Source organism: Hydra vulgaris, chromosome 13, assembly GCF_038396675.1.
Source record: "Hydra vulgaris chromosome 13, alternate assembly HydraT2T_AEP".
Lineage (NCBI taxonomy): Eukaryota > Metazoa > Cnidaria > Hydrozoa > Anthoathecata > Hydridae > Hydra > Hydra vulgaris.
In genome coordinates, this window is record NC_088932.1 from 47116786 (window position 1) to 47131112 (window position 14327).

At 26.8% G+C, this 14327-nt stretch overlaps 2 protein-coding genes across 2 annotated transcripts in view; both read left to right on the top strand.

Annotated features, from left to right (window-relative positions):
* The window catches only part of LOC100210004 (uncharacterized), a 125964-nt gene that overhangs the window by 67731 nt on the left and 43906 nt on the right, over nt 1-14327 (top strand). The window contains exons 10-13 of the mRNA XM_065816355.1: nt 7663-7846; nt 10517-10652; nt 10737-10853; nt 10968-11036. Of these exons, the coding sequence (XP_065672427.1) occupies nt 7663-7846; nt 10517-10652; nt 10737-10853; nt 10968-11036 (506 nt within the window). The remainder of the gene's footprint in view (nt 1-7662; nt 7847-10516; nt 10653-10736; nt 10854-10967; nt 11037-14327) is intronic.
* The window catches only part of LOC136090181 (tigger transposable element-derived protein 1-like), a 101830-nt gene that overhangs the window by 15550 nt on the left and 71953 nt on the right, over nt 1-14327 (top strand). The gene's annotated exons all lie outside the window — the stretch shown is intronic.

Genomic DNA, 14327 nt, shown 5'->3' on the forward strand with positions numbered 1-14327 from the left:
AAATTTCATTTGATATATAGCTACCCTTACAGAAAACTTCCATGGAAAAACCATAAAAAACCCTATAGAATTTTAATTGATGTTTGGAATACTATGGGACATAGATTTTCCATGATATAACCGTGATCCATATATTTCCATGCTAGCTATTTATCAATAGAAGTATGTTAATTTACAGGTTTCCTCCTAGAACCCTTCAATTTTTTGAAATCCCATGGTACATTAATTAGTGTATAAACACCATGCAAACCGTGGCATGTGAACTTTATTACATATCGAAACTATGTTTTATTGTATTTTAATGACTTGTAATGATGCATTATATGTATTAAATAATATTTTCAAGTTAAACTGTATGTTTTAGGTGTATTACAGCTTTTTTTTTTTTAAAGATCTGTAGGACTTAACAAAATGTCCATTATGATAGCATTCCACAGATCAAGAAAACTTAATTATGTTTGTACTAATATCATATGAAACACAACAGTTTAACTTCACATATTATTTAATGTATATAATCCAAATTTACAAGTTGTTAAAAAATATACTCAGTAATATACATTTATAGTATTTAGTATTTATTGTTTTGAAACATGTTCAACATATTGAAACAAAAATATTGAAATTGACAAATACAACAAATTTTTGCAAAAATATAACAATCTACATGTTAATATTTATAGTTAAAAGTTTTAACAAATCAAAAAGAGTCATTGATACAATAAAAGAACAGTATGTGCCGATGGGAACACTATATATTATTAGCAACCAATTAAAGATAATTCATAACACATTACACAAGAAAAACTTCTGAAAATCCGATTCATTTCCTAAATATTACTCCAATGTATTTCCATCGAAGATTTTAATGTCAATGTTAACCAACAAAGCAACAAGTTTTGAAAGACCTAATGCTTGTTTTGTCACTTTAGATGGGCTGCTGACCTGTAACTAAACTTTACTGACCTGTAACTAAACTTTGGATTTGTTAATGACACAATCTGTCTCTTAACTTTATGCTATTTCTTTCTGTGTAAATAACAAACCATCAATTGCATAGCTAGATGAGTTAATCTAGTTAACTTAAACATGGAAAGTTTTGTGTTTGAATCACCCCGAATTCAAGATCCACCTAAAAGGTTATAATAAGAAAAACTGTATTGCTCATACAATTATCAATAGCTCGTAAAAAACTTGTTTTGGTTGCTAAAAATATACCAAGCAATGCAAGTTTTACACTCAAGGCAACCAGGCACTTTAAGTTTAAGCCATCACTCTAATATGAATTCATAAACATTAGGTTTGATATGGTTTATGAGATAAGACTTGATAGCATTATCATCAACAGTACTTATAAGATTGTTAAATGTACTTCATCTATTAGGCTGTCACAGATGTATTTATAATACATTGTTTCCAGTTTAGGATGTTGAATGCTGGATCTTCTTGAATCAATGCATGGGTTTTGCTTGTGTCCTGTTTTTATGACTAGGCAAATCATTCTATTATCTCCTAATGAGGGTACAGCTCTAAAACTCAGTTTTATGGTTATGAGGTCGGCTGGTAGTCAGGTTTCCCAAATTCTGTGGTTGCTCTCAGAGAGGCTAATTTCAACAGCTGTAAAATATCAGAGTTCTAACAGCGCCATGTTGCGCATGGATGGTGTTCCTTCCAACTCTAGTAGTGGTTGCTTGCAGCCTTGTTGAAAGCGAATTTGTTAAAAGAAAAAAAAACTTAAGCCATGGTAATATGTTTTTGATACATCTGGCAATTTTTGTAATGTAATATTTTGTAATATTTTGTAAACCCCTTGTTTCAAAACAAATGGACTAAACCAATTAAGGTTTGCAAAAATGTTACTAATAAAAATATTTCTTTTTTGAAAAATGTTTTATGGACTGATGAATCCAAGTTTACCCGCTTCCAGTTTAATGGGAAAGTATATGTTAGGCCTCCTTTAAAGCAAGAAAACAATTCTTTGTATACTTTTAAGATGGTGAAGCATGGTGGGGATAATATTAAAGTTTGGGGAGCTATGTCCTGACATGGTATTAGTCCACTGGTCATAATTGATAGAAATTTAGATCAATGTAACTACAAAGATCTGTTACATAATGTAATGAAGCTGTATGCTGATAGCCTACTTGTTACTAGGATTTTAATGCACAACAACAACCCAAAGCATATGGCTAGATTTGTAAAATCTTGACTTAAGGAAAATAAAATGAATGTTCTAGTATGGCCACCTAAAAGTCTCAATCTAAACCTGATTGATAACCTATTGAATAATATTGAAGTGGCTTTACGAGATGAGCAAATCTCTAACTGTAATGATTTTTTAGGGGGAAATGGGATGCCAACACTGTCAAACAATGTTAAAGGCTTGTTTATAGTATGCTATCATGATGTGCTGAAGTATTAAATAATAAGGGCTACCCAACAAAATTATAATGTTAGTTATAATATTTTAATGTAGACTTTTATACAGCATGTTTCGTTGTATTTAGTAAACTTTTCAATAGTAATAGTAATTATAGTTCACATTTTCTATTTGACCGAAAATATTACGATCCAATAGATGGTGTTGCAATGGGTTCTTCTTTAGCGCCCATCTTAGCTAATATTTTTGTCAGGTTTCATGAACAAACTTAATAAATTAATAAGGGTTAATAACTGCTCTTTTACAGCACCTTTTTTTATAAACGGTATGTGGATACATAATTGCTATTTTTAATTCTTAATATGAAGCTCAAGAATTTTTCAAAGACCTCAATAAACAATATAAAAATTTAAAATTTACTATGGAAAAAGAACAAGATAACCAGAATGCCTTTTTAGATGTACTTATTAAAAAATCCAATTTGTTTTCAACTTCAGTTTATCACAAAAAAACGTATACAGGTCTTTTACAAAAATTTGTATAGTTTTATTCCCCCTTGCTACAAATTTGGACTTTTTTGTTGTTTGATTAATCGTACATTTAAAATTTATAATACTTGGGTTAGTTTTGATAAAGATATTAAGAATCTATCATTAGTTTTACAAAAGAATAAATTTCCACAAAAAATTATTGACTCTGAAATTAAATCCTATATTGTTAAGAAAATGAACCTATCTGTTTCTAACATTGTTAATAACTTAAATATAAGATACTTTAAGCTTAAGTATAAGATACTTTAAGCTTTCATACTTTGGAATGTACTCTAATTATACTAAAATGAAAATTTCAAAAATTGTTCTTAAATATTGCAAAGATGTTCTAATAAAATTAATTTTTACTACTAATAAAATACAAGATTGTTTTTGCTTAGAAGAGTCACTTCCTAAACTGCTTAAATCTCATGTTGTCTAAAAATTTTCTTGCACAGGCTGTAATGCCAGTTATATTGGAGAAACCTCCAGACATTTGACGACTAGAATAAATGAGCACCTTAAAAGTGGTAAACAATCTCATATATTTAAACACTTAAATTTATCTATTAATTGCATAAATCTGGCTAACTGTGATTTTTTTAAGATTTTGGATAATGCTCCGACCAAACACAAGTTAAATATAAAAGAAGCCCTCCACATTAAATGGGAAAGTCCCTCACTTAATAAAAAAACTTGACATTATGCTATAAACTATCTATTTAATTTTCCTGTCAGTTTTTAATGTCATTTTACTGTCAGTTTTTTTTTATTTTTATTTTGTTTTGTTTTGACAGTTGATTATTTTGATTGGTTTATATACCAAGTTATTTTGTAATAATTATATTGGTTTATTATGTAAAAGTTTTGTCCGTTAATATTTCTCTGTAAAGACTTCTACCTTTTAATCTCAAACTATACATATATGTGTGTATGTATTTATATATAATGTATGCATATATATATATATATGTATATATATATGTATATATATGTGTGTGTATATATATATATATATATATATATATATATATATATATATATATATATATATATATATATATATATATATATATATATATATATATATATATATATATATATATATATATATATATATATATATATATCAATTTACTACACAATAACACATTTATAACATTTGTTTTCCTGTCAAAAAGAACATAGGTGATAAAATTTCCACACTGATTTTAAATATATTGCTAATATTAAATTATAGTGTTGTCACCCTTATTGGTGTATTGATTGAAATTCTTTATTTTATGTGTGGTTGAGATCAATTTAAATTCAATATAGTGACTTTAAATTTAAAATATCTTGAGTTTGTTGTGATAAAAAGTCTATTTTAACATTTGGACTTTTTTATAAGTGCATCTTGCAAATACAAAGTATTATTCTTGAATTGTATCTTAAGCATCAAACTTATATTTGAACATCACATTTAAACGTTAATCTAATTTTCCAATACCTTTAATGATGCAACATTATATACAACCTTGATAATGATATGATAAAAAAGAAACCATTACAAAATAAGGGACTTTTTTTTTTTCTTCAACATCTTTGCTTCCAACAATGCTGCAAGCAACCACTTTTATAATTGGAAGTTACTGGAAGAGAAAAGATAAAGTTTGTAGAGCAAGATAACGATTGACAGATGACTTAAAAGATTGCAAATTATATGAATGAGGAAAGCAAGATGAAGGAAGTGATTTCCAAAGGAATGATGTTTGAGGAAAAAAACTAGATGAATAAGAATTTTTAGAGCACTTAGGAACAGTCACAGAAAAAGGATGAGACTTAATTGAATGGTGAGTAACACAAGAATGAATTTTAGTAGTTGGCACAAGAGACACTAGCTCTTTAGAGCAGTGCCCATTATAGTATTTGTAGAAAAGAGAAAGAGAAGCAACATTATGACGATGTGATAATGGTTTGAGGTTGGCTGCAAGAGCAGGTCCAACTATGTTTACAATGCAATTTTGCACCTTATATATATATATATATATATATATATATATATATATATATATATATATATATATATATATATATATATATATATATATATACATATATATATATATATATACAATTATGGTATATGGCATAATATCTCAGACATTGTGTGAGTATTATGTCATATACCCTAATTGTGAAGTATATATTATGAAATTTATAAAATTATTTAATGTAGATTGTTTATTAATTAATTATTAGTTAAACAGTTAAGAGTCACATTATCAAGGTTGTTGGAGTGAAACAATGTTAGCGGGTTACTGCTGGACACTTCAACACGATTTGCTGAATGTTCGTCACAAGCGTAAATCCAAAGCCAAAAAATTTAAACCAGATAATATTTATTAATATTAAACTTTATTTTTAATATAAAAAAATTGTGTTTTTATTTGTCTTTAATCGAATTTAAAAATAAAAAAAAGTTTATATATGATACAATTATAGTTAAAAACCTATTTTTAGGGTTTAATTAACATTTTAAATTTATAACCATTAAGTTAAATAAATTATTTAAAACAATTATAATATTTTTCTTAATTTGTAAAAAACAAAATATAATATTAAAAAAATGATATATTAATTACTAAAATTGCTTAAAATTATATTAAATAATACATGTAAATCATTATAGTAATATGTCACTATAAATATTTCCATGTATTATATTATATTAAAATTGATTTAACATGCATAAATGCGTTATGCCCTTTATCTCAAAAACTGAGGGTGATAGAAAGAAATGGTTTGCATAATTTAAATCAGCATATTTAATTTGTTTTAAAAACCACCAAGTTAACAAGATTTCCACACAAAAATTTTGTTTGTTTATCAGTGTTATTAGTTAAACAATATTATTTTATAAAGCATTTTAGTATAGTATATAAATTGTTATAAAACTTTTAGAGTTTAACTTTAAAAATGAATGTTTTCAAGAAAAGTATGATGAAACTTTTTCTTAATAGTATTATAATTGTTTTTCTTATTATTGTTAATCACTCTAGGTTAACAATCAACCCTGTGAAATTTATTTAACTATAATTGATAGTTAAATTATACATTTTCAATAACTAAGCAATATCTTCTATTTACTCGTTAATGTTAATATTTTTAATATAAAATAATGCAAATGTCTTTTAAATTACTTTAACACAACATGTAAACTAATTATTTTAGTTGTGTTAAAAATAATAAAGTTAAAAACAATAACAGTAAATAAAACCGGAAATTACTACAGGAATGCTTCCCTAATTTTATTAAACAAAATATTTGTTACATGCAGTCTTCTCTGAAAGCAAATTAATATGTATTATAATATCTATAATATGAAAGTATATGTATAATATGCAGACTATGCTAATATTGTCTTAGACATTGTCAATATATATCATATACAAGACATGAAATTCAACAAATGAGAAAAAAGTATTTTGGACTTTACAGAACAATTTTTTTAATCTAAAGTAGGAAGCCTTCAAGGCCTTCTATTAATGATGTCAGTAAATCAGATAGTGAGGGGGGGGGGGGGAAAGAGGGAGAGAAGGGGGTTTTGAAAAGTTTGGCAATAATTATTAATGGGGAAAGGGTTTTGAAACTAATATGATTTCAATTTTAAAAAGCTTTTTTTTTTAAGTTTATATTTACGCCATCTATAAGCAGGTTTTAAAAAAATTAATAAAATATATATATATATATATATATATATATATATATATATATATATATATATATATATATATAAATAAATACTTTTAAAAAAATGATGGTAAATTTTAAATTTTATTTTAGGGACTTTTTATAAATGTTTTTTTTCAAAATCTATAAATCTACAAGTCATGAAATTCAACAAATGCGAAAAAATTATTTTTGATTTTACATAATAAATTTTTTCATCCAAAGTGGGGAGCCTTTGAGACCATTCTTAAATGATGTCAGTAAACAAGATAAGGGGGGGGGGGGGGAGGGAATGGAGTTAGTACTGAAAAGTTTGACGATAATTATTAACAGGGAAGGGTTTTTAAACAAAAATGATGTCAATTTCTAAAAGCTTTTTTTTCAAGTTTATATTTATGCTATTTATAAGCAGTTTTATAAAAATTGATAAAAAATAAAAAAATAAGTACTTTAAATAAACTGATGCTCATTTTTTAATTTTATTTAAAGGATTTTTTAAAAACAATTTTTAAAACAATTGATAAAAAATAAAAAAATAAATACTTTAAATAAACTGATGCTCATTTTTAAATTTTATTTAAAGGATTTTTTAAAAACAATTTTCAAAATCTATAAATGAGCTATAAAAAAGAAATAAAAAACATACTACAGCTAGTCATTTACTGATGATAGGTGCTTTGATGAAAATGCTTCACAAGATTCAAAAGCTGTGTTTTAAAGTTATAATGATACTGATAAAGGGAAAAGATTAGCACTGCAAGGTCCAATTAAAAAAAAAAAAGTAGATTAGTAATTAAGTAGGTGGGTTAATGTTGGTGAAACTCAATGATTATGGTCAGATAATGTTTAGTAACAGTAACCAATATTTCTCAATAAGGTATGTATTTTTGCTACCTATGATTGCCTGTGACCATTAATTACATTATCAATTTCTAAAAAAATTAAAGCTTTTTTTTTATTTTTAGTTTTATTTTGTTATTTTTTATTTAAAGACCCCTTTTTTTAAAGACTTACTTTTATTTATTCTGTTTTTGCTTTTAGGTCAAAAAGGGATCGGTTTCAAGTCAGTTTTTCGTGTCACTGATATGCCTGAGATACACTCAAATGGTTATCATATCAAGTTTGATGCTTCTAGTGGTTCAAATGGCTATATTCTTCCAAATTGGATTTATGATTGGAATTCAGATCAAAGATCTACATATCAACCTTGCAAATCTAGAAATTAGTATGTTGATATATTTTATTTATTTAAATTTGTATAATTGTATATTATGTTTATTAAAATCATTTAATTAATACATTAATATTAAATTTTTTATAATACATTAATTTTTAATTTTTTTTAATTTTAAAGTTTTAGTGTATATGTTTGTTGTAATAATGCTATATTTTATGTACAAAATTATTTTACATTTGTTTGTATTCAGTTTTTTTTATTTTATTCTTTTTAATAAAAACAGCTTTTAAAAGATTTTCATTTTTTAAGTTTTAAGTCTATGTTTTTAACTGATTTTAAATTTGTGGTTATCAAATTTGTTTGTTTTTGTTTGTCAATTAGTACAATCCTTTTAGACCGAAACAAGTTCATATTGGTTGTACACTCACTTTTTATCAAGATTTAAAATTAGTCAACTTTTTAGTTTGATGAAATTAATTTAATTATTAATTAGTTTAAATATATTTTTATTTAAATAATTTTTATTAGTTTAAACTTTTTAGTTAAACTTAGATTAGTTAACTATCTATTAACTTATTTAAGTTACTAACTTAAGTTATTAACTTACTTATTAATATTTAGTTAACTAAGTTATTCTAATAATCAAGATAATGCAATTGTTGTTATTAGTTGTTGCTTTACAAATAATAAAAAACAAAACAGTAATAAAAGCAAAAAATAATTTAATAATGTAATAAATTAATAATGGTAATATATAATAAATTACATTATTTAATATTTATAGTTATATTACATATAATATAGTTATATTAAATACAGTTCTAAATAATTGTTTATGTAATAAATCAATAAATAGATTTATATATATATATATATATATATATATATATATATATATATATATATATATATATATATATATATATATATATATATATATATATATATATATATAAACTTTGAGTTTTATTTTTCATTTTGATTTTTATTCCAATTATTTGTAATCGTTAACCAACAAAAAAGGTTTTTTAATTTAAAAAAAAACAAGGTAGACCAAAAGTGTCAAAATGTTTTTGTTATAGCAGAAACTTTAAAAAGTTTGGAACAGAGTACTCATGAACTTGCACTAAATAGAAACTGGAATTGCCAACAAAGAGCGAAACATATAGTCCAGAGGTTTGTAGACAAAAAAGCTAAGTTTTGTGAAAATATTCCTCTTAAAATCTATTGGGATGAAAAATGGATTCCTGGAAGCATTATTTGAAACAAGAATGTTGATTGCCAGCAAGTGTTGATATCAGGGTTTATCCAACTACTTACAATTGCTAAGCTTTTATCAGGAGTAGAAGAAACTCAGGCTGCTGTTGTGTCTAAAGCAATTAAAAACTGGGTTTAGCCATCATGGCAACTATACCTAAGTTTGGCAGTCTTAAGTAGTTTGGAAACTCCTATCCCTGATATTTGCTAGATTTTTTAAACACTTAGATGCTTTTCAACAGTTTGATGCTGATGTTAGCATCAAAGCTATGTGTTTTAACAAGACCAGCTTAAGCACTGGTCAGCTTGCTGGTGCCTGTGTTCTACCAGAACAGTACCTTGAAAAGGATCTCTTATCACTGGATTACAAGTATCAAACTATGATACTTGTAATCCAGTGATAAGATATTAATGTTGCAGCATTTTAATTGTGTATGGGAGCCACAGGTTCTCGCAACATTTATTTTCTTATGCTTTTATAAATAATGGTCCCTCGTAGATGAAGATAATTATGAACCAGGGATTGCAGAGGATGAAGTAGCACCTCTAGTGGAAGGCACAAAGCAACTCACTGTCGATTATGCCAACAAGCATCTTGAATGAAGCCAATAGATAGACGATTATAAAGAAATTTGTGGATGTTTTTCTTGGTGTTGCTCTTGCCAGTGCAATTCATGTCACCCAGAGTAATGTAACATGTCCACTGGATGTTCAAAATCATATACTTTCTTAAAGTCAACATCACATAAATGTTCTAATGACTTGTTGTATTTATTACAGGAATTAGTTTATTATTCAAATACTCTGCTTCAAATAATGAAACTACCTGATGAAATTCTCAAAGTTGATCCATATTTGTGAGAGGGCAGAGATGACTAGATGACTATAAGCAGGCTATAGAAACAATCAATTTTCTCTAAAAGTTGTGAATGACCATACTGAACATGGAGTGGCGCTAATTAAAAAATACAGTGAGTTTTTAACCAGTACCGAAACTCAACTATAATTCCTACTGTAAGTTGGTGAGGACCATCACAAAATGCACCCTGATAGCAGAAAACAGACTCTGTCAATACTGCTATAATTTGGAACTAGAAACTCTGTCAGAAACTGAACAATGGATTTATAATTAATTTGTTTAAAAATATATTAAGTGTGTTAAAGATTCAAATTTTTAATTTTTTGTGTTTATAAGCTTTGCCCAAGTTTAAATTAAAACAGGTAAACTTAATGCTCTTTATATTTTTGAAATCTTTATTAGCCGCTAAAATTATAAAAAAAAATTTTAACACTTATAAAAAATATTTATAATTTAATAATTTTAAAATTTATTAATTATTTTGTTATAAGCTTAATCCTCTTATACATATATAAACATCAAACACAAAAAGTATATGCATTACATTAAACATAATATATATGCGTGTTAAATATATATGTTTATTAGAGTTTTATTTTTAGTGGCTGGAAAACACAGATTGTCTTGCCTTTAAAGAAAGAAATGCAACATTCAAAATTTATTTCACGGTTTCATGACATTCATTCTTCTTTGTTGCTGTTTCTTAATCGTTTACATACAATAATCATTGATGACAAGGTTCCATTTTTTTTTTTTTTTTTTTTTTTTTTTTCAATTTTTTTTTAATGCCAAATCTTTATCCTGATTTTGATTTTAAATTAGGTATCAAACATTATGAAAGTAATGGAAAGAGAACATGTAGAAAAAAATATTGTTCGCCTCTCTAATAACAATGATTCTCGTTTGTGGTTTGTGGTTGAAAAAGAAATACCTATAGATGTTTGTTTTTTATTTTTAATGTTACATTATTTTTCACATGCTTCATTGCTATAAAGAAAAAATAAAACATTTTTTTCGCAAATTTCTTTTTAAGACATTAAGTTTTATTTTTAGATCCGTGAAGATGTTAAATCAACAAATATTGCATTTGCATTTCCATTTAACAACAAATTGAAAACTGAGGTATACATTTAAGTAATTTAAAAAAACTACCAGAATTTGTAAGAAAAATATGTTGTTTTTTTTTTATAATCCTTCAAACTTTTTAAGTACAACATTTTTACAGTAAGTTGTATAAATGCATAAAAAGGTTAGCGTAAAGAGGTTTGATAATAAAAATATAAATTTCAATTTTAGAAAAAGCGCTTTTTTCTGCAGTTAATTATAATAAAAATTTTTTTAGATATTATCAGGGAATAAGACAAAAAAAGTTTAAAAATTAAAATAAATATACTGTCTGGTCAAACCAAAATCCTCAGTAAGTGAATGTATACTCCAATGCACCAAATAAATCTGTTCTGTAGTAATTTTTTCATCAGTAACAAATTCCATTATGTACTATAAGGCAAGTACAGTTACAATTTTTTAAAGTTTAAGAGTCTGGCAAAGAGTTACCACTATGTTAAGTGTTAGCAATGGATGTGATTTTTAATACTATTTTAAAAAAAACACATGAAAATTACACTTTATAATTTTCAGCCAATCGTTATCACAATAATTTAGATCTTCCTATATTTATGAATGGTGATGTACTCAATGAGTCATCTACTCCTCATCTTCTAGGATTAACTCTTACTTCCAATCTTTCTTGGAAACCATATATCAAATCAGTTGCAAAATTAGCATCTGCTCAGGTTGCATCTCTTTATCGAGCTCATCACTTTCTTACTCTGGATTCTATTCTTTATCTCTACAAATCTCAAATCCGGCCATGCATGTAATACTGTTGCCATATCTAGGGCGGATCTTCTAATGATGCCCTTTCTCTTTTAGACAAGATGCAAAAACGCATTGTTAACATAGTTGGGCCTGCTCTTGCAGCCTCCAACCATTATCACATCGTCATAATGTTGCTTCTCTTTCTCTTTTCTACAAATACTATAATAGGCACTGCTTTAAAGAGCTAGCGTCTCTTGTGCCATCTACTAAAATTCATTCTCGTGTTACTTGTCATTCAATTAAGTCTCATCCTTTTTCTGTGACTGTTCCTAAGTGCTCCAAAAACACTTATTCATCTAGTTTTTTTCCTCGAACATCAACTCTTTGGAATTTGCTTCCTTCATCTTATTTTCCTGATTCATATAATTTGCAATCCTTTATGTCGACCGTCAATCGTTATCTTGCTCTACAATCTTCATCTTTTCTCTTTCAGTAACTTCCAACTTTAATTAGTGGCTGCTTGCAGCCTTGTTAGAAGCAAAGATGTTTAAAAAAAAAAGAAAAAAAAAAAAATTTGATAAAACTGATACCTGCCACACCCGCCATGATCTAATACACATTGTTGATCATCGTTCTTACTTGTGTTGAAAACATGGCCTGAAAATATTTTAGCGTTTATAAAATAACATAAGTCTGGCAGCCACAGGCTTTTAAAATAATATGCTAGTGTATTAGTTGTGTGTATGGTAGGCTGTTGGTTCAGTATGTGTTAGTGTACAGTCGTCCCCCGGTTAACGAACCCCCCTGTTAGCGAACTTTCGGTTAATGAACCGAAAGTTTGCCCAAAATCCTCCCCCGGTTAACGAACCGGAACTCGGTTAACGAACCGGGACCGCCAAATGGCGTGCACACGCGCGTGAAGGTCGGGCGCGTCGTCCAGCATTTCCCCCTCAGTTTTGTGAGTGTCATGGAAGCCTGGGAGGTGAATGGTTGTGCTGGGTGTGCTTTTGTTGTTTCATTTTTTTCTTTTCTTGTTTCAAGTTGGACAATTTTTTGAATTTTTTCCCCCATTATTTCGGCAAAATCCACCAATTAAAAATTTTTTAATTGCGGCCTATGGGAAAACGCGTTTCGGTTAACGAACTTTTCGGATAACGAACTAGTTCGTACTCCGAATTAAGTTCGTTAACCGGGGGACGACTGTATTAGTTAAGTATATGCTAGCCTGTTGGTTAAGTAAATGTTATGTATTGATTGAGTATATGCTAGTGTGTTGGTGGAGTATATGCTATTGTGTTGATTAATTTTATGCTAGTGTGTTGAATGTCTATATGCTAATATGTTGGTTGAGTATATGCTATAGTATTGATTGGTATATGCTAGCATATTGGTTGAGTTTATGCTAATGTATTAGTTGGTGCTAGTGTATTAGCTTAGTGTTTGTGATAACAGTGTGAAAGGTTTTTAATTGGCTTCTTTTTTGTTTGAAAATTTAAAGTAGACTTGATCGAGATTAAATTGATAAAATTGTGAAAATCTCAAAAATTTAAAAATAAATGACTACAATTTCAACTTGCAGTTGAAATTGTAGAACAGTTCTCTTATGACAAAAATAATGTCGCAGCCACAGCTTTATAAAATGATATGCTAGTGTATTAGTTGTGTATATGCTAGCCTGTTGGTTCAGTATATGTTAGTGTATTGGTTGAGTATATGCTGGTGTGACAAAAAAAAAACAGTTGAAATTGTAGAACAGTTCTCTTTTGAAATAACAAAAAAAAAAACAGTTGAAATTGTAGAACAGTTCTCTTTTGAAATAACAAAAAAAAAAACAGTTGAAATTGTAGAACAGTTCTCTTTTGAAATAACAAAAAAAAAACAAATAAACAAATTTTGAAATAACAAAAGAGAACAGTTAAAAATGTAGAACAGTTTTATTTTGAAATAACTTGATGAAATTTTAACACTTGATCAAAGTTTGGTTCAACCTGTGTTTTTAATATCTATTTTTGGGTTTAAGAATGGTTGCATAGAAACCAAAAATTTTATTAAATAATTTTTATGTAGTTTTTTTTAATTCATGCAATCAAACTTGAAGTATCAAAGCTTTTATTTTTAGATATCATTTTGTATAAATTTATTAATCATGCTCAGTCAATACAGTTTTATTTTGATAAATATATTTAAATAGATTTCAATTGCCATACATGCAAGGATATGAAGCCTCAAAAAGGATTTCAGATTTGAAAGTCACAAAACGATTATTTATTCATGGTTTTTGGTACCCATTAACTCCAAAAATGTAATGAGACTTGGGGAATACTTTTAGAAAAACTTTATAAGGGCTTTTAGATAAAAAAACTTTTAGATGTTTTTTTTTAATTTTATTTATAATAATAAATACATATTTTAAAACAAGTTTAACAGGCTTTAACATATTTTTAAGAGATTAGATCTACTTATAAAACAATTCTTCTGTAGAAAAAATACGTTTCAATTATAAAAGTGTTAATTTTTTTTTTGTCATCATTTTTCTTTTTATTATTACTTCTGCAGGTGTTTTGATACGTAACTACAAAACTACTTTTTAGAGAA